The sequence below is a fragment of the Oreochromis niloticus genome, linkage group LG19, assembly GCF_001858045.2.
Source record: "Oreochromis niloticus isolate F11D_XX linkage group LG19, O_niloticus_UMD_NMBU, whole genome shotgun sequence".
In the NCBI taxonomy this organism is placed as follows: Eukaryota; Metazoa; Chordata; class Actinopteri; order Cichliformes; family Cichlidae; genus Oreochromis; species Oreochromis niloticus.
This window is the reverse complement of record NC_031983.2, coordinates 679172-705030: the sequence shown is the minus strand read 5'-3', so window position 1 is coordinate 705030 and position 25859 is coordinate 679172. Positions and strand designations below refer to the sequence as shown.

Below are 25859 nucleotides of genomic sequence, written 5' to 3'. Positions count from 1 at the left end.
CGCTAAGTCCATGTTGATTAGCCATGTAAATACGCAATAAGTTCCCCTTCACTGAATGGAAGCGATAATGGGCCGTTATCTTCGCCCGGTCAGGGGGAAAGAAAGACAACTGTGGAGGAAAGGCGCTGACCTGCTCCCCCTGCTCACGGAACAGCGATGGTGGATTATGAGATGCCCCCCACCTTTAATACAGCCTGTTTCAGGGCGACATCATTTTAATTTAGTCATGTAGGAAAGCAGAGGAGGAAACAGGTAAAAGCCCCGGTCGCGCTTTCACCGCGCTCATGCGCACGGATTGTTAATCTAACGGCTTCTTTGTTGTTAAGCAGTCCTAAATGGGCCATTAGTGATAGATATTAATGAGCAACAAAATAACTGTCATGTCTGCTCACTGCTCGAGCATTAGCAGTTTTCTTGCTTTGAGCCAGTAATGATGTCAGAGTGTCCAGAGTGATGGGAAGAGCTCACGGAGACCGATGCACTGGTTTTATGAGGACTTTGATCTGTGCTGACGGGCCTGTTGAAGCGGCCTGTAAGCGCTGCTGTGATGTCCTGCACAAAGTCTCGCTGACACCGCGTTAATCGGATTACTCTGTAGGAAGAGCCCCCGCGGCCCAGTGACACGTTTCTAAAAGTCTGCAAACACTCTGGATTATCTTAATTGAATTAATTCAATACACAGCTCTGTGGCGCGTTCACGCAACACGCTGAGCGCAAGGAGACTCGTTGCTGTGACGTCAGCAGCGTATAAGAACAGCCCCGGACTCAGGCGGTCCCCCCAAACCTTCTGTCCGTATTCTCCAGCAGAGAGAGAGAGCACACACGAGTCCCGGAGCCGCGATGACGCAGTTGTAGCTTACGTTCTCCCGGAGCACGGAATCCCGTCAGTCCAGGACGCTCACCGACACAACTGCTTCCCACTTTTCGGAGAGTTCCCGCCGTACACCGGTGTGATGCCCGCCGGGATGTTCAGCATCGACAGCATCCTGTCCGCTCGGCCGAGCTGTAAGGAGCCGCTGCTGCTGCACCGGAGCGGCCCGGTGGTGCTGTCCGCCGGCCTGACGGATTCTCTCTACACCGACTACAACGGACTGTATTCAGCCACGTGCGGGCCCGTGGCCCCCCCGGTGCAGCCCGTGAGCGGGAGCAGGATCGGATATAACGGCTACTACTACAGCCAGCTGCACGTCCAGGGCGCCGGGGCAGGGCCCCCGTGCTGCGGCTCCGTGCCCGGCCTCAGCCCGCAACAGTGCCCCTGCATCCCCACAGGTAACACGGCCAGTCACAGAGTGTCACAGACTCAGCTTAGACCCACGTAGTGAAGGATCTGCCACGGGAACTTTTCTTTTCCTATCACTCTGTATTTCTCAGAGAAAGCATCTGTGGAGCAAAGTAGCTTCCAGGCCAGAGGCCCGCAGCCTCCAGGTCAACGCGCGTAATTCCACCGTGAAGTAATTATTCGTTATTAATACTAATTAATTAAAATCATGAGTAATATTTCAACCGTCGCTTGCGTGCACTATCTTACAATTAAGATTCAGTGTAAACACACCTGAAATATGCGTTTGTAAAATGATTTCAGACTCCAGACTGCATCTCAAAGCTTTGCACAAACTCGCGAAATGTTCACGTGTAAAGTTTTTTTGTGAGACATTACTGTCGCTGCTGTTTCGCAGTCAGGACGAATATCACCGACCTGTTCTGGATTCATACACACGAAGCAGAAGCGCTCAGGCACGTGCGCGAGCTTAACTTTGAATACAGGAAAGACTGGAGCTGAGCTTTTCCAGCGCTGGGATCTGTTTTGGTGTTTCCACACATTCTGTCATGCATAAAACAGCCTCTTCCACATTTTATTTTATTTTATTTTATTTTATTTTATTATTTTATTTTATTTTATTTTATTTTATTTTATTTTATTTTATTTTATTTTATGTTTAATTTTACTTGTTTTGTTTTGTAATAAAAAACGGACTGTTTTTTAATACGCCAAAAAACTGAGTATATATATAGGATTTCCACCCAGCCATGATGTGTGCTGTCTGTCCGTCATGCAGGCTACGACAGCCCGGGATCGGTGCTGATCTCTCCGGTGCCCCACCAGATGATGTCCTACATGAATATGAGCAGCCTGTCGCGGACCGAGCTGCAGCTCCTCAACCAGCTGCACTGCCGCAGGAAGCGAAGGCACCGCACCATCTTCACGGACGAGCAGCTCGAGGCTCTGGAGGGCCTCTTCCAAGAAACCAAGTACCCGGACGTCGGCACTCGCGAACAACTTGCCCGCAAGGTCCACCTCCGCGAGGAGAAGGTCGAGGTCAGCTATCTTCTTTCAAAACGTTCACTTCACCCATAAACACACTTTCACGTGCAGTGAGTTCTTAAACCTGTCTGACACGCGCTCAATTTATTATTATTATTATTATTAGTAGTAGTAGTATGTAATAATAGTAATTAAAGTTTGCTCCCTTTATTATTATTATTATTATTATTATTATTATTATCATCATCATCATCATCATCATCATTATTATTATTATCATTATTATCTTTTTTTGTTGCTTCAACAAAATTCACAAAAATCAGTATGGTAGAGGTTGTGTAATATTGAACAGAAATGTCATTGAATTCAATTTTATTAAATGTTGCTGTTTGCAACAGTTTATCTTCTGCCCTGATTCTGAAAACAATGTCGATGCTCACCTACAATGTGCAGCAAGTAACACTGCTTCAAAGCAAAAACAAAACAAAACAAAACAACAACAATAATAATAGTAACAACAACAAAAACAATCATCATCATCATCATAGTTATAATAATCTGATGAAAACAATAGATTGGGAATAAGGGGCCAGAGACACTGCCCTGTGTGGCTGAGCTGTGGCCGTGCTCGGCATCAGTCGCCACACAGACACGTTCAAAGTGTGCTCTCTCTCTGTCACGCAGGTGTGGTTCAAAAACAGACGCGCGAAGTGGAGGAGGCAGAAAAGGTCTTCATCAGAAGAATCAGAGAACTCTCAGAAATGGAACAAATCCAACAAAACGTCCGCGGACAAACCCGAAGAGAGTAAGAGCGAGGTGGACTCGGACAGCTGATAACAGAGCGGACCTAACACGCCCTCATCGGCTTGTCCCGTGGAAATCGATGTGGACCCCGAGACATTGTGGTGGTGTGGTGTTGCCATGTTGCACAGTTGTATATATATATCTACATTTTATTATTGACTGTGTCCGTTATTTATATTTAATTTAAGCTGCTTTTGTAATGTTTCACACACAGGGATGAGACGCCCTCTGAACTGACTGACGTGTGAATATATCGTGATGTTCTCTATATGTGACATTTTCATGGATATTAAATGTTGTAATTCTATTATTATTATTTCAATTTGTAAAATTGTGAAAGTGTGAAAGCCTCTTCTGTTCTTTTGTCTTTGGCAAAAATAAGAGAAGCGTTTAAAGGACAGAAATGTGCGCTCATTTAAACAGTGTGCGCTTTCATTCTGCGCTCCGCGACAGAACCACAGTCTGAAAACGGCTTGTAAACAAGCTGTGAAATATAGCGCAGGACGGGCGAAGAAAACGAACGTTCTGTTTTTTGTTTTTTTCTTTTCTTCTAAAACGTCAGCGAGAATAGCTGCTGCGGGCCTCCACAGATAAAAGCCTTTATGTGAAAGTAAATGAAATGAAAGATGATTTTATTGTTATCAGACCTGAACGGTGGCTCTTTTATGTCCCGCTGACGATTTGGGGTTTGTTTGAAACATCTTTTGGGCAATTAATTAAAAAAGACAAATCAGAACAGGACAGGTTAGATAGGTCAGGTCGATCATTTTAAATGGAAACCGTGGAGAAAACAAACAAGAAAAAAAAACTTGGTACGTTTAATATCATTGGCACAACAACAGTCAGTCCAGAAACGTTTGGCCCGCTCAGCAGATCTGGAAACAAAGAAGCAAAGAGACACCGAGCAAAGAGAAGGTATGGACGCTAGCTGCAGTGTGTTTAAGTATATGTATACTTAAACACACTGCAGCTAGACAATGTATAGACATTGTAAAAAAAATATTTTTATGTTATTTATTTATTTTTTTTATTTTTTACAAAGCCTTCACATTTGCGCTCTTTATGGCTCCCTCTCGATTATTTCCCCCAGGTACATGACTCAGCTCACATTGAGCTCCTCATGTCGTTTAGAGTGAGCAAACATGAGCAAATGCAGCTGCTGATAAACACAGCATCAAGGTCAGAAATGCCACATATGAGATAAAGATCACGTGATTATAATATAGCGGGCAATGTGATTGCATCCATAAACCAATGCAGTAAACACACAGCTAAGTATAGTGATTCATTAAAGAAATATACATAAAAATAAAAGTGGCCAGATAAATGAATTGGGTCCGAGCCTCCACGCTTTCGCAATTGCAACTTAATTTTTCGATACAAGTGGAATCAGCCCTAAAATCGGATTCATCTTTCTGTTGTTTTCAAACACGTGTGGGACATACACTGTCTTTAAAGTCGCAAGTCTATATCAAAATGGACTTCTCAAAACTCACCTCTTCAACAAAACCCTCAACCTTTAGCCTTTTTTCTTTTCTTTTCTTTTCTTTTTTCTTTTCTTTTCTTTCTTTTCTTTTCTTTTCTTTTCTTTTTCTACTGTTGTATAAATCGTCCTCGGGGTTCTTGAAAGAGACTATACAAATCTAATTATTATTATTAGTAGTAATAATAATAATAATAATAATAAAAACAATAATAATAATAATACTAACAACCGTGTTGCGCTGGCTATTACTCTTTTCACATTTTTCAGTTGGAGGCAAAAAAATTAAGTGACCCGGACACTCCAGTATGCTCACAGATGAAGCCTGGCAAGTTCTGCAGGTTCTGATGTGCTGGTTTGGTTTGGGTCTATGATTCTGAGCGATCATCTTTAGGTATTATTCATGACTCTTTCATGGATGAAAATGAATCAGTTGGTCACATGTTCTCACCTTTACAGTAACCAGAACAGCGCTCACACATGTTGCAGTGAGTTCTGTTCACATCTTTTGAAAGAATTTTGTCTGTCGCTTCAGAGCAGATTTCAGCAGATGTGGACTATCAGTGTTGAGGAGTAGAAATATACTTTGCTGGTTTTTTACTTTAGCTGGTTGCTCATTTGTATTGGAAAAAAATCACGTGTAAACTGACACTTTTGTATCAACTGTTAAATCTTACATGAATAAAAGTATATTCATGAGTAGTTCAGCTTCTATATTCCTGAAAGTTTGTGTTTATGTACAGTGATGGCCTTCTAAAAGCTATTAAAACTTTGAAATCCACACAGAAAAGACTGCTTGTGATTGCTGTTAGGTCATAATGCTCATTATCTTCATAGAAAGGTGGCATCTCAAATTTGACTCAGATTTATTAAAAACAAAAATTCACACAGTTTTTGTGTTGTACCCTTTATTAAAGCGTTTGCATGTGTGTATGTGAAATTTCAAATTTGCTTTATTAAGTGTTTCTAATGAAAGGGTGTTACCCACCTCTTTAGCTGTTTACAGTAAAAGATAAATATTGTTATGAGCTGCTGTTTAAAATGCATTGGAAAATGTAGTCTCGATGGCATACTAGAGGTAAAGACTCCTGTTGCATGTAAGTTCTGTTGTAATATAAATCCTAGCACAGCAACAATGACACATTGAGTTAGAGCAGATGAACCAGTTCTTAAGTACATTATTTCTGTCTTATAAATTGTATTTTTATCAGAGCTCTGCAGATTTGCTGCCTGACCGTCACACTGTACGCTGTCGTTATTCAGAGGTGAGTGTCCACCACACTGCAAAGTGTCTGTGGTGTTTTTTCATGAACATGATTGATTGCAGACTCGACGATCAATCGATCAATCGACTGATCATCCTTCTGACACCATTTTAAAGGAGAATTACTATTAAAACAAAGGTGTTTCATTCACTGAGGACTGAAGTACAGCTGATGTTGCATGAGTTACTTTATTTAAAGGCAGATATAGTTTTGAGGATTTCTAACGATGAAACCCAATTATTTGTCATTAACATTCATCTACTTTCTCTAATTTGTGTTTTGTTCTGTTTGCTGTTCTGTCTTCTCTTTTCCAGTCATAGCAGATGCCTCTCCTGGTTCTGTGAGAGACCATTTGCTCTAAAAGAGGAATTATTCTCCCACTACACTTTTACATCGGGCTTCTCTCTAATATTATAGGATATTCATCGTACAGTCTGGAGACTGGAGACAACTGTTGGTGTCAGCTGGTAAAAATAAAATGTAATTGAACTATATACTGTATAAACATTAAAACTGGGTAAGATTACTTAATTCCAAAAATCGTGACATTTAACCTTTCTTTTAAAACTCCAAATAACTGTCAGCAGGTAAAAGACCGAACTGAGGATCCTTGCAGGAATAATGAACCTAATACAGCGCCAGTGTTATTTTACTTACAGCCAAGCTCTGCTATATTGCTGGCATAGATGGAGTCCTTCACCTGTGCACATGGTGAACAACAGCAGTAAATTACTGTTGTTGAGCAATAAACTGGTGTTATACAAACTACGGGCAGAGTGCAGAGTCATACTGCCCCTCTGTCTGTCATTTTGAGTCAATTTCTCCCCACTGACTTAATATTGTTTTTCAGCTTTTTGTGTAGTGTTTTTTTACCCACACGGTAAAGTCCTCGAGGCACTCAATCCTGTTTGTGCAGTTTTATTAGCTGGGACATTTACTGAGTTAATGCTTGCCATGTGTTCTCATTTTAAAATATTACATGTCATCATTTTAAAATATTACATATCAAAGGGCACTCTGCCACTCATCCTGAAGCAGAGACATCAGCACACACATGCATCCTTATGCTCTGTCAGTGACCATAAGCGCTGCTTTTCCGGAGCCAGATGATATTCAAAGTCCAAAAAGAAATGCTCGATTTCACGGCAAAAATGATGGCTTTGTATTAAATGTCTTTTTCCCTCCCAAATTTTTGTCCTTTCAAATTACATAAGAATGAAGTTTACATTTTGCTATAATGCTGACTGTAATTTATTCTTGGTGTCTCTGAGAACTGAGAAGCCCGTCTTATATTATGTCATTTTTTTCATAAAATAGGACCAAGTTTCAGTTTTCCAGCAAAACAAACAAAAAACTCAACATCCACAACAAAAAGATTAACCTTTAAATATAATACTTTAATAATATTTAACAATATTATATTATACTGAATTGGAATTTTAAAAATAAAAAAAAATACCCATTATGTTAAAAAATGTAGTTAAAAATATCGGCACAGTTGAAAATGACAAACAGATCATACAATAAATTATTTTGCAATTATGTTGTTTGTATGCATTTATATAGTCATGAACTTGGAAGATTTGGGTTTAATGCTGCATTTTTAGTATAATTCATTTTCCAAAAAATGACAAAACAAAATAAATGAAGTTTAAGATGAATTTGACTGGAAGTATTAGAGCTATTTTTGCAGGTTTTAGACAGACATTAGCACAACAATTATGAAGTGAAAATCTGATATTGTGACAGCCCCAATCTAGACACAAAAAGCAGTGATGCTGTGAATCACGTCTTTTGACAACCAGGAGAGAAGCTGGAGTTCAAAGAAGGGAACACAGCTGGCTTCAAGAGGAGCACAAACCCTCAAACTAATGAGTACACCACAACACAAACCACTATGTTCAGCTAAACAAGCACATTGTAAATTAAGAAAGTACAATTTACAGTTATCAAATATCAATTTTTTTACACTAATCAGAGCATGCCTAAACATGATGAGGAATGACATCAGGACAACCCTAAGCCTGGTAATGTAGAACAACAAATATGGTTTGAAATGCATGTGTTTGCTGCCCAGATCCCATCAGTCTATTATACAAAATCAGCTCCAAAACTCATTGTGTTTTCATGGTTATGTTTAGGAAAGTCACACACATGAGCAGGGAAAAATTATTGCTTAGTTAAAGATTACAAATAAGTCAGTTTCTTTTTTAGTTTGACAGAGCATATTTACATTTTCAATATTTATGCAAATCTTGGTCTAACCTTGACCATTCCTACATGCAAGGACACTGCAGCTTGTCGCTGCAGCTTGTGACCTCTACTGTGTCACTCGTGTGCGAAAGGAAAACATGAAACAATCATATCACTTTAGTGCATATAGCTCATATAATTGTCATTTTTATGAGTTCGGTCAGGTTTGGGTGCTAAGAAGGTTTCTGGTTTGAACCCCAGCGGAGGTCTTTCTGTGTGAGGTTTGCACGTGTCTGTGAGCCTGGGTGGTTTTCATTCCCTCCACTGTTCAAATACAACATGTAAGGGTGGTTGCTGTTGAAACTTTCAGAGGATACAATTGTATAGAATACTAGAAGAATTTATGGTTAGAAGTGCTTTGAGTTGACAGTAAGACTAGAAAGCTCTACATAAATGCCATTCCCTTAATCAGAGAAAAATGTGAAATTACCCAAACACTGTCAGGAAGAAGGTGTACAGAGAACCCTTTGTTCCCAATCTTAAAACCCTAGAACAAGGAACCATTAAGTTCGAAGAAATTCATGAAATTAAGAAATCATGAAAACTCAAAAACTTAAGGCAACCTTTTAATGTTTTTAGATCAAAGACCTTAATTTTTCCTTTTTTATATATATTTTTAAATATTTTCATTACATACCACAACAACTGTTTGCTTATAATAATTTATTTTCTGGTCAACTCAAACACGACTTTGTTTTTTACATCATTATCTTTTTTAGTCACTGAAAAGCAGTGCCTCACTGTAATCACAGTCCTTTCAGCAATCACTGTAATATAACAATAGCATCTCAAATGAATTCACTCTTGGTAACACAGCCAGAAATTCACTTTAAAGAGCTTGGTATTTTACAAAGAGAGCATAAAACATTTCTGTTTCATTAACTAAGAGAGAAAACATCAAAGAAATTCAAAGCTTTAAGTAAAAAAACAAATTTTGACCTGCCTCTTGCCCTGTGACAACTGTGATAGTCTCCAGCACCCCAGTGACCCTGAACTGGGTAACTAGAAGAAGATGGATGGATGGATAATTAGGTTTACAGTGCCTAATCTAATTAATCACTTTGAGCATTTGTCTTTCCACCATTATAGAGTATAGCTTTTACTCGAGTAAATTTAAAAGAAATTAGAGATTTTTTAAAAAAAATCTCCATCTTTTTTTCCTAAATGGTCTGATTCTTATATAGCGCTTTTCTGCTCTACCGAAGTACTCAAAGCGCTGTATACAACATACCTCATTCACCCATTCATACAAGCACTTCTAAACATTCACACTGCAATAAACGCATCGGAGGGCAACCTGGGGTTAGTATCTTGCCCAAGGATATTTGGCAGGCAGACTGGGGAAGCCAAGGATCGAACCACCAACCTTCCAATCAGTAGCTGGTCCGCTCTACCACCTGAGCCACAGCCACCCTAACATCCTAACATTACAGTATTATTTAAATTCATGTACAGACTTAAATGAAATGGATTACACTCAGTTATTTGCTGACAGAACAAATAAACAAGAATTTTCAAAGTTAGCATTAAACATTTTTCTGTTTTCCAGTTAAAACAGAGAATTATGCATGGCTTTTCAAATATTAATAGTGGTCTATCAACATTCATATGCCACACAGGCTCTCATCAAAGGAGAAATCACCTTTCTGTGTGGTGCTTGTACTCGGGTCATGAGGAGAGTAACATAGAAGCAGGTTGCTAAAGAGACTTTTTAAAAAACAGATTAGAGCCTGGATCAGTTCAAGCTCCCTGAGACTTGGCACCCGCACAAATAGTGAAAAACACCATCCCAATTAACTCCTTGTATGGACACCGGTGATTTATTAAGTACCTCTGTACAGAGCACCAGTGAGATCCACAAAGCCCACAGCTAGAGCCATTAATCTTTTTTTCAGCTGCAGTAATTTTCTGTTTCACAAATTTAATGCAACCAGTTTAAAAAAAACAAAACATTTTCTTTCTTTGACCTTTTTATACTGTTCCCAGCACTTGGAAAAACAAAGGTGGAGTCCAAGAAAAATTAGGTATTGAGTTAACTTTCAGAGTAGATAAATCTTTACTCCTTGTGCAAGCATTTTAGGGAAAAAAAAAGTTGTTTTTCATTTTTTTGGATTCTGTGTAATTTTCTGTGGGTGAGCTGCACTTACGTAAGCCCAGCTGATGATGCTGAGGTCTGATTTATTTACCTTTTTTCTAGTAAATACCACCATGTCTATAGTATCTGAGCCTGTGCGTGTGTGTGCATGTGTGTGTACACACACATGTGTATGCGTGTTTGTGTAGACACACATGCACATGCATACAGATCTGCATGCATACACATCTGCACACAGTCAGACAAACGCAGACAAGTGTGTTTGCATGTGCGTGTGTGTGTGCGTGGATATGTATGTGCATGCATGTGCAGATGTCTCTAAATGATGCTGTTAGTGTTTGGGGGTCTGGAGAGTTTTAACAGTCCTGGATTTGGCGGCTGGACTGACAGCTCTTGGGTGGATTCCCTGCTCTAAAGATAGACAGGGGTGTTGGCTGCTCTGTGGTCCACGTCCAGAAACATTTGAGAAAATGGCCTCCCTCATCATGGCAGGCTCAGCCAGTCATAAACGAAAGCTAAGACAAATAATGCATATTTTTACAAAATGTAAACTTCCTTCTGTATTATTACCATATATCACTGGGATGACATGTGGTTTGAAGTTTGTTTTTGTTTTTGTCCACGACTATCTTTTTGGCCTCTGGATCTTTCTAGAGAGCCTGACTCTTGAGGCCAGATTAGAGTTGGTTGGATACACGGCTACACATAAAGGCATGTACAAATACACAGTGGAAAAAGTCATACCACAGCCTTTTAAATACCCAACATGTGGCTGCTGTATGGAGTTGCCTTTTCACTGTCTTACCATCTCTGGCTTTGCTTCCACAGAGATTTGTTGGATTAAAAGAGTTTTCCCTTCTTTTACTTTTTTATATTAGTTATTTGTTTACTGCAAAGCCAAAAATATTTCATTAAAATTTAATGCAGTTGTTTTTCTCTAGTGTCAAGTCACAACAACTCAAGTCAAGTCAAGGCAACTGTCAGCTCAATATTTTTACCCTTATTTAGGTCATAGGTTACACAGTACTCAAATAAAACATGCTTTGGTCACAAATATTGTCTGCTGTTAATGTGTAGACATTTCAGTATGTTTATGTGGCTGCAGCTCAGGAGGTAGAGCAGGTCACATACTAACTGGAAGGTTGGTGGTTTGAGTCCTGGCTGCTCCAGTCTGTGTGCCAAAGTATCCTTGGGCTCACCCACATGCTACTGATTCTTTAGAGAATGAAAGAAGTGCTTATATGAGCTAGACATGTAAAATGTTCCAACAAGAGTAAAGCAGAATTACATAAGAACCCCTCCATTCAAGTTTTAGCCAGTGCTTGTACTGTTTAGACAGACAACATTGTGTTACTCATGCTGACACTACTTGTAGGTGTGCTACACTACCATATAGCTGAATGCCCATTTAGCTGGACATTCAGTAACAAACAACAAAAAATAAGAAAAAAAAACAAATATTTTGTCTTGGTTTTCAGTGAGTTACTGTGAATTACTAGTAGTAGTAACCTAGGTAGTAGTAATCCAGATCTTTTAAAAATTATTCATATATATATATATTTATATATATATATGTAAAAGATATGCTGGATATGAGTGGTGACTTTGTCTTCCTCTTATCAGTGCAGACAAGATGACTATTACAAATAGCAAAATCTAATTGAAAGCAATCAAATCTAATGATTTATCATCTGCCCAGTCTGGTATGTATCTTTTCAGAGCTGTTTCAACTTTAAAACTGCCTTTAAACTATGAAATATAGTTAGTGTGTTTTAGTTGCTAGCTGAGTAAAGTAAACATAGAACAGACATTGGTGCTAAGGTTTTCAGTCAGTAAGACTGTGTTGGACATTTTCTGTCTAGTCACATATAAGGTCTGAATTCAAGACCTGTCTTCATCATAGGTACCATTGTTTCCATTTTTATAAAAAAGAAGAAAAGTATCACATTTACATGCATTAAAAAATGTAATGTGTCTGCAGAAAACAAAATTGCATCTCTGGGGCACACGTGGAATGATCATTTTAGCTCTGTCTGAAAATTCAGATAGGGAAAGGGAATTTATTGAATTTATGTTTTACTCACTCTGTCCTGAAATCTCTTTCAACAGAGATTTCTTTAGAGATTTCCTGGTCCAAGGAAGGATAAAGAAATGTACTTAAACTGCAGATGCACACCCCAACACAAGCATACATTGTATTGAGCAGTGTAGCAGCACTCCCCACGATTTACAAATACCAAAATGTACGTATCCTTTTATTGGCCGAGTTAGCGCCCGTGAAACCTCTTAACTACTGTAATGTTCTTTCTGACCAGCCGTGTAATTACACTGTCTGTCACCACACAAATCACAGCACACCCGCCATCTGCTGACTTCAATTAGCCGCTCCCCCTGGCACTCCCGCCTGGCTGGCCTAAAATCACTGAGGAACCTTAAATCTGAGGAGCTATAGTGCAGGTCAAAGCCAGGCGCTGCCAATGCTCACTGATCTCTATGGTGGAGGAGGTGATCATAAAGCCTGTGACAACTCAGGGCTGAACCACTGTAAAAGATATCAAGGTAAAGCCACGCTAATTCACAAGCCTCCAAAAGAAAGGTTCATTCTAAAATGTGCATGCTGTAACCTGCGGACATAAATGAAAACTGTACTTTCCTGTCATTCTCCTCTTATTTTCCTGTCATTTCTATGTAACATAAAACTCAACTTAAAGCTTGCCTGTGTTGGATAATCCAGAACTGCAAATATAAACTTTGATTTCCCTGTTATCAGCACATTATTGCTGGCAGTTTCACAGTGGATATTGACTGAAAAGTCTGAAGCCAATTCCTTCAAAGTGACAAAATAACTTTGACATCACTGAAAAAGGAGAGAAGGGACAGAAAAGACATCATCGACATATGGTACCATGGAATTGAATCTCTTCATTTTATTTCCATCAAGTCACAATTCACAAGCTAAATGTTTAATTTTTTTTTTTACATGCCTTTAAACGATCAAGATTTTTCAGTAATAAATAATAATATTATTTTTGAATTTCCAAGGGTTTTACTTTATTATTATTGTTATTGTTATCATTATTATTATTATTATTTTAAAAAACCCAAACCAAATGATAAAATAAGTGTGTGTGTGTGTGTGTGTGTGTGTGTGTGTGTGTGTGTGTGTGGTTTTTCTTTCTGTTTGAGAGCAAGCCACTGGGATGAATGTCTGATGACTTATTCCTGCACCAGCTGATATTGCAGTTTCCAGGGACAGGTTGTGGTTTGGGGGCTGCAGGTTATAGGGAGAGAGGCAGCAAGAAGAAAGGGAGATACTGATAATGAGTAGGAGGCTGAAAGCAGATTTAAAGAGACACAATGAAAGACTCTCTAAGAGCAAAATGTGTAATAAGCAACAGAGAGCAACCCTAGAGCGATTTTTAGGGTTTTTGAGGCTGAATAAAAAAAAAAAAAAAGAATTAAAAGAAAGTAAGTGTAAAAAGAGTCAAGTCTTAGTCATCAGATTCCACAGCAGCACAAAGAAAATGAAGCTGTTTTCATTTAAGTCACAACTGAAAAGCAAATGAAGTATAAAAATATCAGAAAGACTTACATAAATACATACATACATACTTACATAGTTTTCCTATTGCGGAGCCTAAATGCATTTAGACAGTCACTTTATGAGGACGACTAGTATTCATAGTTATAGCAAGTCTCCTAGAAAAGAACATGTTAGTGTAACGTTTAAAGGAAGAGGAAACCAGAGACTGTAATTTAATTTTCTTAAAATGTTTCAACGTGAAAAATACTGATGAAGTAAACGGACATAAGTCATGGAAATGAGACCATTTTGAGAATTACAAAACACCACTCAACATAACACCAGCTACTGGGATTCTGGAAAAATTAATAGCGTTGCAAGTTGAAAAATAGTGTGTTGCTGCCCTCTATGGCTGAAGGTTTCAGGTCTGTTTCCTCTCTGACCCACCCAGAAATATCCTCTGGGCAAAATGTTTGTACCAAATTTTGTTGTGATCCATTTCGTATATTTCAGAACAGATACTGAAATTTGGTTTCCGGAGGTGACTGAGTTTTGGTTTGACCTCTGAAACCAGGCTAAAGTGACTAATTTGACTGGTTTGAACAAAAGTTTGAATATTTTTAAACACAAGTCTTGTTCTTCTCACCATTTTATGTGTAAAGTATTAAGACTGACACAAATGTAGAATGCTATAACTGCTAGCCATGACATTGCTGCAATACAACCCTGTGAAAATGCTCAATGTAAAAGATGTAACATAATTACAGCACCGACAGAACGAGCTGCGGTGCTTGCATCATTTTATGTACTACGTGCAAAATTTGATAGTACAACAATGTGACATAAAATGTGTTACATTTAAAATTTCCTAACTTGGCTAATCAGTGTGTAGAAATGCATTCATTATACTCTACGCACATCAGAAAGTTATTAAAGTGTAGTTAACAAGTGTGACTCTATGTGACCACAGGAAGAAGCTGCTGCACTGCTGGAGCTGAAACCTAACCTCCTTCAGTCTGAACTGAAGCATCATTTGCTGTTCGACTGTGAACAATCTTGTCTTTGTGTCAGTTAATATAAGCAAATTACTTCTGTAATTACTGATGTAAAGCTCAAGGTTCATGAGAGAAGTCTGCGTGTGCACTGAAGACATACATGCTTGTTGTTACACTCTGTTGTGTTTATGGACCAGTGATGGTGCTGATGTGGATACAAATGTTTGATTTTTGAAAATTTTAACAAGGAGCAGCAGTTATCACTGTAGAAACAGTAATACCAATAAATTAATGTGAGTCTTGACCCAAACAAGAGAAGCCTGTAGCTCTTGATTTTCTGGGTATGCTGATAAATGACAATGTGGTGACTGAAGTGTTCTTGCAACTTGTCTGGGCCCTTGCGTTTGGGTTCTGGGGGTGGGTAGTGCAGTTGTAGGTGTACATGCCCTGCTGACATCTGGGGGAACGTTCACCCTAAGTTCAATCCCACCCTCAGGCTTTCTGGGTTTTTAGCTGCTGCTTGCCTCTGTTACCAACATGATCCAGAAAAAAAATACCACAGCACCACCTGAAACTAAAAAGCAGCATGTTTATGTCAGTCCATCCTTCCCCCACCTACCTCGACTCTATAAGCAGGGGCTCACAGTAGATCACTTGTTTTTGACCCCAGAGTGTCCCCCCTTGTCCTCCTCCACTCTGTCTCCTAGTTGCTGAGAGCAAGGGGTAAATAAAACAATGTGTGGATTAATGATCATGTGATTTGATGGCTATGTTCTTCCAAGGGCCAGAGCAAACCGCTCTCTATTTACCCAAAGGATAAATCAAAATTATGGGCTGTATCAACAACAGAATTGCACTCCCTAGACACACACACACACACACACACACACACACACACACACACACACACACACACGCACACACACACACACACACACAAAACCCCAGAAAAAGATCATCAATGGAAAAGTCTACACCATGAATTACATAAAGTCTCTTATGTCTAGTTATCTGATGATAGCTGCTTCTTCACATGCGAGAATGTGATACATTTTTCAGTTAAATACACAGAAAATAAGAAAGTCACTGCTGCTTGTGTTACATAGAATTTTTAAAACAGCTATTTAACCTTTTTTTTTATAACTGATTATGTGTTTTGTAGTCCGAAAAATCATTTGCACACTTGATTTAGGGTCTGCTCACAAGCCTTTTCCCAAGCTATTAACCACCTTTCATGCTCTTGATCACTGAAGACATGGAATTTTTCCAGATTTATTTGTCACTTGATAAGAATGAATGAGGGGTGGGGGGTTCTGGCACATCAAGCACAATCTGTTCATATGATACCAGCAAATGCAATGTTTTTGTGTAGTTGGCTAGTATTTTGCAGGTCACAAGTAAGTCTCATGTCTTTGCTATGTAGTCATGTCCCAAGCCAAAACCAACAAGTCAAGCCAAGTTCAAGTCCTAAACAAGTCAATATTTGTCCATCAGCTCGTCTACACTGCCAAATGCACCTTTTCCTTCTGCACAACTGGCTGACAAATTTACTCCATCGAGTGTTAGTTCATACTCTCCACACATTTATAACACTGTTTTTAGCATAATATTGTAAGGCCCTTTTCCAAAAAGAGTCTTTAGCAGTTCCATAGCTTTCACACCAAAAGTGTTATAGTAAATTAAAAATGGATTGGTTCTAATGTAGCGCTTTTCTACTCTGCTCGAAAACTCAAAGTATTTAGGACTTTGCAGTTACTGAGCCAGGAGATTGTTGGCAACTTTTATACACCAGCAACACATCAACTTTGAGTGTTGTTGTGCTGCTACCACCTGGTGGCTGAGTTTCTGTGGTTCATAAATGTTTCCAATTTATAATATTAACACTTGTTGAACATCTTGAACGGAAGAAATTTCACCAACTCATCTGCTTTGGTGGTGACAGTGATACTACAGTACCACACTCGGATTGAGAAAGGTCTTCAGAGCCACCCGCTCTATCACAAATATTTGTAACATGTAAGGCTTCATGGCTTGGTACTTGAATTTATACATTGTTGGCAATGGGACTGAAAACATGTGTCCCAAGAGCTAAAACTAACACAGAAACTAAACACATTCAAGCGGTTCTATAGCCTGTGTCTCAACCTCTTGTGTATCAGAGAAAAACGCTTGTACTTGCAGATTCTCTGTATTAATACCAAATACCAAACGGTTGAGAGTCCCAGGTATTTAAGCCCTGGTGGGAGTTCTCCCTTAAGAGGGTAGCTGACCCACTATTGATCATCTGCCTCATCACATGAGCCAAAGTGTGAAAAAAGGCATGGGTCATTATCTGCAGAGGTTTCGAGTGAAACCATTGTGAGACCTTGCCTCACTTTATCATGTGACCTATTAAGATCAACTGATGCAAGATGTAAGTGGGCGTTAAGGAAGAGATCTTAAAACTTTATTATAGAGGTGGCAGACAGTTAGCGTCTTAAGGCACTCTTCTGTTTATCAATTAGATGCAAGTGTAAATAAATTATATTTAGACCTAAGACCTATGCTCAGTGTTCCATGTCTTTCAGCATGTATGTCCTATAGAGCTTCTCCTGAAGCTGAAGAACAGCTGCATCTACTTAAGGCTGGCATGTAAGGAGTAATTAGTAATTGACTTTTGCATTAGGTTTGCTTGTCAGGCTGCCAACTTCTGCTTTAAATAACTAGTGGATGGATGTTTAGTGCTGAGGAGAGAGCATGCTCTGGATGCAGAGATGCAGAGGCATATGCAAACGACAACTGTTCAAACTGTTGTTAAAATCTTTGTCTATACAGGCTGCCTGTGCCCTCTTGTGGAATAAAGCTATAATTACAATGAATAAATGATCCAAGTTGTGTAAATATACATCTGCCTCATTTCCTTATTTTTACACTTGTGATTCTAACATGTATATAAGCAGACATGACTAATTCGTATCATCAATCAGTGGCTATTATATTATATAGATGAGTATATAATGATGATAATCTTGTGTCACTACAATTCCTCAGCCAGTTTCTCCTCACGAATTGTATGGCTGTGAGGAAATGTGTATGAAATGTGCCACTCCCTGAACAGAACCACGCTCAGAGAGTGTTATAGTTCATACATTTATCAAGTGCTTGTTTAGACTATATAATACATACATTACACATTTATAATTAATTACACCATCCTCATTATCAAGCGCTTTTTAACACATACATACACACACACACACACACACACACACACACACACACACACACACACACACACATAAAACATTGTATGTTTGCTTCCTCTCTTTCAGGTGCTGTTATCTCTGGGACTGTGTTTTGTTGCAGCATTTGGTGAACCGTTGTGCTCATCCCCATTTTTCTCTTTATTCCTTTTTTCTTCCTCTGGCATTATTACACAAGACATACATTAATGAGAATAATGAAAAAAACTTTGAAAAAAAAGAAGAATAAGAAACTGGCCAACAAGAGGAGCCTATGCAGATTTTATAGAGCTCCTCTTAATAAAGCAAGTGTTCTTGGCACATCAGGGCATTCAGTTCATAACACTGCTATCTAAAGCCAACAGCCTCCCACCTAAGCAGCTATGCTTCTTCTTTTCAGCAGGCTCGCCACTACTTAGTGCACTGGTTTCTCCTTCTGGCGAACTAATATCATTGTTTGATTTGTTGTTACTTGATTGTTTTAAAGTAGAACCTCAAGGGCCGGTGTCCTGCAGGTTTTAGATGTATCCTTGATCCAACACAGCTGATTTAAATGGTTAAATTACCTCCTGAACATGTCTTGACGTTCTCCAGAGGCCTGGTAATAAACTAATCATTTGATTCAGGTGTGTTCACCCAGGGTGAGATCTAAAACCTGCAGGCCCTTGAGGCCTGGAGTTCCCCAATCCCTGATTTAAAGGCACAGTCTGTAAAATTTCACAACTAGGTGTCAGTAGATTGCAGTCAGCTGAATTCTTTGTTACTGATCTTAATTCATGTGCATAATTGTAGCTTTAGTGACAGCTGTAGGACAAACATATTTTAGTCAGCCATCAGCCATTTCACTAGAAATATATTAGGAATAAAATTAATTGTTCCAATAAATAAAAATATATAAATAATATATTAATATATTTTCTGGTATTTTACACTTCCAAAAGTCCATCCAGACAGTATTCACAGCACTTCACTTGTTCTACATTTTGCAACGTTACAGCTTTATACTTTGCTTCTTATTTTTAATACATCTGCAAGAATTTCAAGCAGCTTTTTTCACTTTTTACTGTTGGAATATTGTTTGCAGAATTTTGTTTGCATGTAATTATCAGTCCACTGTGTCCATTTCTCCAAAGTGTGAAATGAACACTCATGCAGAAGCTGCAGTAAATTGCAGTAAGCTACAGTACCAGCCCAGCAAAGGGAGATGTTTTATTTTAAGCCAACATGAAAATAATCATGGGAAAACGTCAAAACAGACATAATTAACACAATTACATATATACATATTAGCTGCCTAGCTTAATCGTTTCTGAGGATTAAGGACCTTGAAATGTACTTCCTACCTTTCTTGCTCAATAGAGACTTCTTTCTTTTAAATATATTTTCTGCCCTTGCCCCATCCGTGAATTGGGTTTGCCTGTCCCAGGAATTACAGGGGCAATGTGGTTGGAGGGAGTCTGGTTCCAGAGCCCAGACTCTGGAACCAGACTCCAGTCTCCTGCTGGACTCAGTCTCAGTCTGGAGTTGCCCTTGGTGACAGGCAGCGGGCTGGGGTGGGTATCTTAGTATCCCTCGGCTTGCTGCCTGTACGTTGAGCTTTCTCGTGGTGGATGAGAGTGTTTGTTCCCTGCGCCATCAGGTCCAGGAATGGGTCCTGACGGTTTTCTGTGCTTATGCGCCTAACAACGGAACAAGGACAACTTCTTGGAGTTCCTGGGTGGGGTTTGAGGGTGCTCCACCTAGGGACTCTGTGATCCTACTGCAGACTTCAACACTCATGCGGACAACGACAGCAAGAACTAGAGGGGCATGATTGGAAAGAACGGCCTGCTACATCTTAACCCGAGTGGTATTCTGTGCAAACCACAGTTTGTCCATAAAGTACACCATGTTCGAAGGTCATCAGATATATGCCATATGTTCTGGACACTCGGGTGAAGAGAGGGGCTGAGTTGTCAACTGATCACCACCTGGTGGAGCACATCTTCAACCTGAGCCTGAGGCTGGGGAGAGTTCCCCAGCTCTGTTAGTTTGTGTGGTACCAGTGCCAAAGACTCAACGTCCCAAGGACCTCAAGAGCTACAGGCTGGTGGCTCTGATATCCCTGATGACAATCCTGGAGCGGGTGGTCCTGGCTCAGCTTTGGCCCCTGGTGATCTCATCATTGGACCTACTTCAGTTTGCCTACCAGCCTAGAATTGGAGTGGATGATGCCATCATTCACCTCCTGCATCGTTCCCTCTCTCACCTGGAGACCACTGGGTGCACTATGAGAATCATGTTCTTTGATTCCTCCAGTGCCTTCAACACCATTCTCCTCACAGTCCTAAAGAACAAGCTGGAGAACTCAGGAGCGGACCATAACCTTACAACATGGATACTGGACTACCTCACCAACCGACCACAATATGTAACAACTAAGGGCTGTGTGTCGGACAGGGTCATCTACTTCCTGCAGAAGTTCTATGACGATTCTGCAATAGTCAGCCTCATCACTCAGGCCAAGGGGGCGGTGTGGCAGCAATTTTTCACACCAGCCTATTAATTAACGAAAGACCAAGACAGACTTTTAATTCATTTGAAAGCCTGATGCTTAACCTTGTCCACCCCAGCTGTAAAACTCAGAAACCAGTCTTACTTGTTATCATATATCGTCCACCTGGGCCTTACACAGAGTTCCTCTCTGATTTCTCAGACTTTTTATCGGATTTAGTGCTCAGCTCAGAAAAAATAATTATTGTGGGTGATTTTAACATCCATGTAGATGCTAAAAATGACAGACTCAACATGGCATTTAATCTGTTATTAGACTCAATTGGCATCTCTCAAAATGTAAAGGAACCCACCCACCACTTTAATCACACTCTAGATCTTGTTTTAACATATGGCATAGAAACTGAACATTTAACAGTGTTTCCTGAAAACCCTCTGCTGTCTGATCATTTCCTGATAACATTTACAATAATTGATTATACAGCAGTGGGGAGTAGACTTTATCACAGTAGATGTCTTTCTGAAAGCACTGTAACTAAGTTTAAGAATATAATCCACCCACTGTTATCATCTTCAATGGCCTGTACCAACATAGAGCAGAGCAGCTATCTGAACGCTACCCCAACAGAGGTCGATTATCTTGTTAATAATTTTACCTCCTCACTACGTACGACTCTGGATACTGTAGCTCCTGTGAAAACTAAGGTCTCAAATCAGAAGTACCTGACTCCGTGGTATAATTCTCAAACACGTAGCCTAAAGCAGATAACTCGTAAGCTGGAGAGGAAATGGCGTGTCACAAATTTAGAGGATCATCATTTAGCCTGGAGAAATAGTGTGCTGATTTATAAGAAAGCCCTCCGCAAAGCCAGAACATCTTACTATTCGTCACTGATTGAAGAAAATAAGAACAACCCCAGGTTTCTCTTCAGCACTGTAGCCAGGCTGACAAAAAGTCAGAGCTCTTTTGAGCCAACCATCCCTTTAACGCTAACTAGTAATGACTTCATGAACTTCTTCACAAATAAAATTCTTATCATTAGAGAAAAAAATTACCAATAATCATCCCACAGATGTAATATCGTCTACAGCTACTCTTAGTACCATTGATGTTAAGTTAGACTCTTTTTCTCCAATTGATCTTTCTGAGTTAACTTCAATAATTACTTAATCCAAACCATCAACGTGTCTTTTAGACCCCATTCCTACAAAACTGCTCAAAGAAGTCCTGCCATTAATTAATTCTTCGATCTTAAATATGATCAACCTATCTCTAATAATCGGCTATGTACCACAGGCCTTCAAGGTGGCTTTAGTTAAACCTTTACTCAAAAAGCATCTCTAGACCCAGCTGTCTTAGCTAATTATAGGCCAATCTCCAACCTTCCTTTCATATCAAACATCCTTGAAAGAGTAGTTGTCAAACAGCTAACAGATCATCTGCAGAGGAATGGCTTATTTGAAGAGTTTCAGTCAGGTTTCAGAGCTCATCACAGCACAGAAACAGCTTTAGTGAAGGTTACAAATGATCTTCTTATGGCCTCTGACAGTGGACTCATCTCTGTGCTTGTCCTGCTAGACCTCAGTGCTGCATTCGATACTGTTGACCATAATATCCTATTAGAGCGAATAGAACATGCTGTAGGTATTACAGGTACTGCACTGCAGTGGTTTGTATCATATTTATCTAATAGACTCCAATTTGTACATGTAAATGGAGAGTCCTCTTCACCCACTAAGGTCAATTATGGTGTTCCACAGGGTTCAGTGCTAGGACCAATTCTGTTTACATTATACATGCTTCCCCTAGGCAGCATCATTAGAAGACATAGCATAAATTCTCACTGCTATGCAGATGACACGCAGCTCTATCTATCCATGAAGCCAGGTAACACACACCAATTAGTTAAACTGCAGGAACGTCTTAAAGACATAAAGACCTGGATGGCCGCTAACTTTCTGCTTCTTAATTCAGATCAAACTGAGGTTATTGTACTCGGCCCTGAAAATCTTAGAAATATGGTATCTAAGCAGATTCTTACTCTGGATGGCATTACCTTAGCCTCCAGTAACACTGTGAGGAACCTTGGAGTCATTTTTGACCAGGACATGTCCTTCAATGCACATATTAAACAAATATGTAAGACTGCTTTCTTCCATTTGCGCAACATCTCTAAAGTTAGAAATATCCTGTCTCAGAGTGATGCTGAAAAACTAGTTCATGCATTTATTACTTCCAGGCTGGACTACTGTAATTCATTATTATCAGGATGTCCTAAAAACTCGCTGAAAAGGCTTCAGCTAATCCAAAATGCTGCAGCAAGAGTCCTGACAGGGACTAGAGAGAGAGAGCATATTTCTCCTGTTTTGGCTTCTCTTCATTGGCTTCCTGTTAAATCCAGAATTGAATTCAAAATCCTGCTCCTCACATACAAGGTCTTAAATAATCAGGCCCCGTCTTATCTTAATGACCTTGTAGTACCATATCACCCTATTAGAGCAGTTCGCTCTCGCACTGCAGGCCTACTTGTTGTTCCTGGAGTATTTAAAAGTAGAATGGGAGGGAGAGCCTTCAGTTTTCAGGCCCCTCTTCTGTGGAACCAGCTTCCAGTTTGGATTCAGGAGACAGACACTATCTCTACTTTTAAGATTAGGCTTAAAACATTCCTTTTTGCTAAAGCATATAGTTAGGGCTGGACCAGGTGACCCTGAATCCTCCCTTAGTTATGCTGCAACAGACGTAGGCTGCCGGGGATTCCCATGATGCATTGAGTTTTTCCTTTCCAGTCACCTTTCACACTCAGTATGTGTTAATAGACCTCTCTGCATTGAATCATATCTGTTATTAACCTCTGTCTCTCTTCCACAGCATGTCTTTCATCCTGTTTTCCTTCTCTCACCCCAACCGGTCGCAGCAGATGGCCCCGCCCCTCCCTGAGCCTGGTTCTGCCAGAGGTTTCTTCCTGTTAAAAGGGAGTTTTTCCTTCCCACTGTCGCCAAAGTGCTTGCTCATAGGGGGTCATATGATTGTTGGGTTTTTCTCTGTACCTATAAAGCGCCTTGAGGCGACTTGTGTTGTGATTTGGCGCTATATAAATAAAATTGAATTGAATTGAATATAATCACTTATGGGGACGACACGGTGTCCAGAGAACTGACCCAAGGCTTTGTGGACTGGTGCTAGCAGATTAACACTAGAAAAACCAAGGTGCTGGTGGTAGACTTCCACAGGCACAAAAATCCTCCACTGCAACCACTAAAGATTCAATACATGGACACTAAGGCTGTAGATAGCTACAGGTACCTCTGTGTTCATCTGAACAATAAACTGGACTGGACTCACAATTCAAATGCTCTGTACAGAAAAGGCTGTACCTGCTGCGGAGGCTCAGGTCTTTTGGAGTGAAGGTGCCCAATCATGAAGACCTTCTATGACTCTGTGGTGGCCTCAGCCATCTTTTACGGTTTGGTCTGCTGGGGCAGTGCCATCTCTGCCGGGGACAGGAAGACATTGAACAGGCTGATCTGGGGGGGGGGGGGGGGGGGGGGGGGGGGGCAGCTCTGTTCTAGGATGCCCTCTGGACCCAGTAGAGGTGGTGATTGAGAGGAGAATGGTGGCTAAGCTGTCATCCGTGATGGACAACATCTCCCACCCCATGCAGGAGATTCTGACAGCACTGAATAGCTCCTTCAGTGTCAGGCTGCAGCACCCACAATGTTGGACGGAGAGATCCTTCGAACTGCTGTCAGACTCCACAACAAAGACTTTACAAATGACCACACACGCGAAGACAGACACACACACACATCCAATACACCATGATAGCCTTCGCCCAGTCTCTGTGATGTGCAACAGTACCAGTGCAATTTTTCTGATACAACACAGTATTTTATTCTATCTTGTATAGTATTTTTATTCTATTTTGTATAGTTTGTTATCCTATTTTATCTTATTCTATTCTATTGGGTTTTTTTTTCTTAATTTTTGCTGCTCCTAAGTTTGTACTCTCCACTTTCGGCTGTGACCAAAAACTTTCCCACATGTGGTACTTATAATAATGGTTTATCTTATCTTATCTTCATTTGCTAGCCTCTGACTATATCTGTCCTGAGTTTTACACTTAACATAAAATTTGCAGTTCATCTATCTGAGCTTTTCAACCTAAAAAAGCTGTATGCTCCTGCTTGCACATTGATCACTGGTTGATGAAAAGTATGAGCTAAAGCCTGGAAAGCTGCAAGATTATTGATCGTTTCATTTAATACTTAACAGGTTTCAAGGCAATCTGAGTTCCAGATTTTCAGATCTACTTGACAATCACCCACTGTGTCCCAAAAATGTGTCATTTGATCTGGGTAAAAGAAAAGCCAACACTAATCCAAACACCGCTGTGATGTTTCATGAATTCACTTAAATGGCAGCTAACATGCATGTATAAATATTTGATGTTGATTTTCAGGTGAGTTGAGTACAAGGGCAGCAGGATACGTTTAAAAAAAGTATAGGGGGATAAAGTGTTATAATTTGTGACTGCAGTCTTCTCTGCTGACCCCAGAAAGAGTGCGGTGTTGGCATCAGTTCTCATGTCTAATCTCCAGCTGCTAAGTGAGTAATTGGAAGTGAGAGCTTATGTATTTTGGTAATGAGCTGACAGCATATTTCCACTCCTTGCCCCAAAGGTTTATCTAATCAACATGGTCGCTTAGTTTCTCTGTTAGTGACAGCTCTCACCACAATGACCATGAGAAAACAAAATGTCAAACAGTGAAAAGGGTGTGTGTGTGTGTGCGTGTGTGTCTGTATTTTGGGTGGGCTTTGACTTTTCCCCCAACACTATTTCAACATCACTCCTTTTTGTCCATCTGCAGCACTGGACAGGAAGCTGCACATGATAGATAACTTATACGAATATGCTTAGCATGAATACGACCTTTATATGTCGTGAACTGTAAGCCCCAAGTTCACGGACACATACTGCAACATTTGGCACTAAAGCACTAGTGTTTTCACATCTACTAATCAGAAGGTTGGTGGTTTGATCAGCGACTGCTCAAGTCTGCATGCTAAATAACCATGGGCAAGATACTAACCCCAAGTTGCTCTCTGATATTTCCATCAGAGTATGAATGTGTGTGAAGTTTAGATATAAAGCATTTACATAGAAAAAGCACAGGAAAAAAGTGTTTCTGAAATATGTGAATGAGACATGTTGTATAAGGTGCTTTAAGTGCTCAGACAGAGTAGAAAAGTGCTATATAACTACCAGTCCATTTACCAAAACGTCTATATTGACTATTTAAGAGAAGAAAATGCATGCATGTGCATAGCATTGGGAAGGCTTTGGGGAAAAGGCATGTCTTAAATGAGAGATTTACATTTCCAATCTATAAAAATTCACTTGCTGAACAGTCCTTATATTTAAAAATAATTTTCCATTTCTTTATCTTGCTCCTTCTATCAGTT

At 39.8% G+C, this 25859-nt stretch overlaps 1 protein-coding gene across 1 annotated transcript; it reads left to right on the top strand.

Annotated features, from left to right (window-relative positions):
* The first annotated feature begins 741 nt into the window (after window positions 1-741).
* Window positions 742-5332, top strand: gsc (goosecoid). The gene is made up of 3 exons (XM_003459632.5): window positions 742-1269; window positions 2058-2317; window positions 2948-5332. Exons 1-3 carry the CDS (start codon window positions 954-956, stop codon window positions 3095-3097), a joined length of 726 nt encoding a protein of 241 aa, XP_003459680.1. The 5' UTR covers window positions 742-953; the 3' UTR covers window positions 3098-5332.
* The last annotated feature ends 20527 nt before the right edge of the window (window positions 5333-25859 follow it).

Excerpts from the sequence above, each read along its gene's own strand:
- gsc (XM_003459632.5), top strand. The coding sequence starts at position 954 with ATGCCCGCCGGGATGTTCAGCATCGACAGCATCCTGTCCGCTCGGCCG. Across the intron at positions 1,270-2,057 it reads GTGCCCCTGCATCCCCACAG|GCTACGACAGCCCGGGATCG; the intron begins GTAACACGGCCA and ends TCCGTCATGCAG. Across the intron at positions 2,318-2,947 it reads TCCGCGAGGAGAAGGTCGAG|GTGTGGTTCAAAAACAGACG; the intron begins GTCAGCTATCTT and ends TCTGTCACGCAG.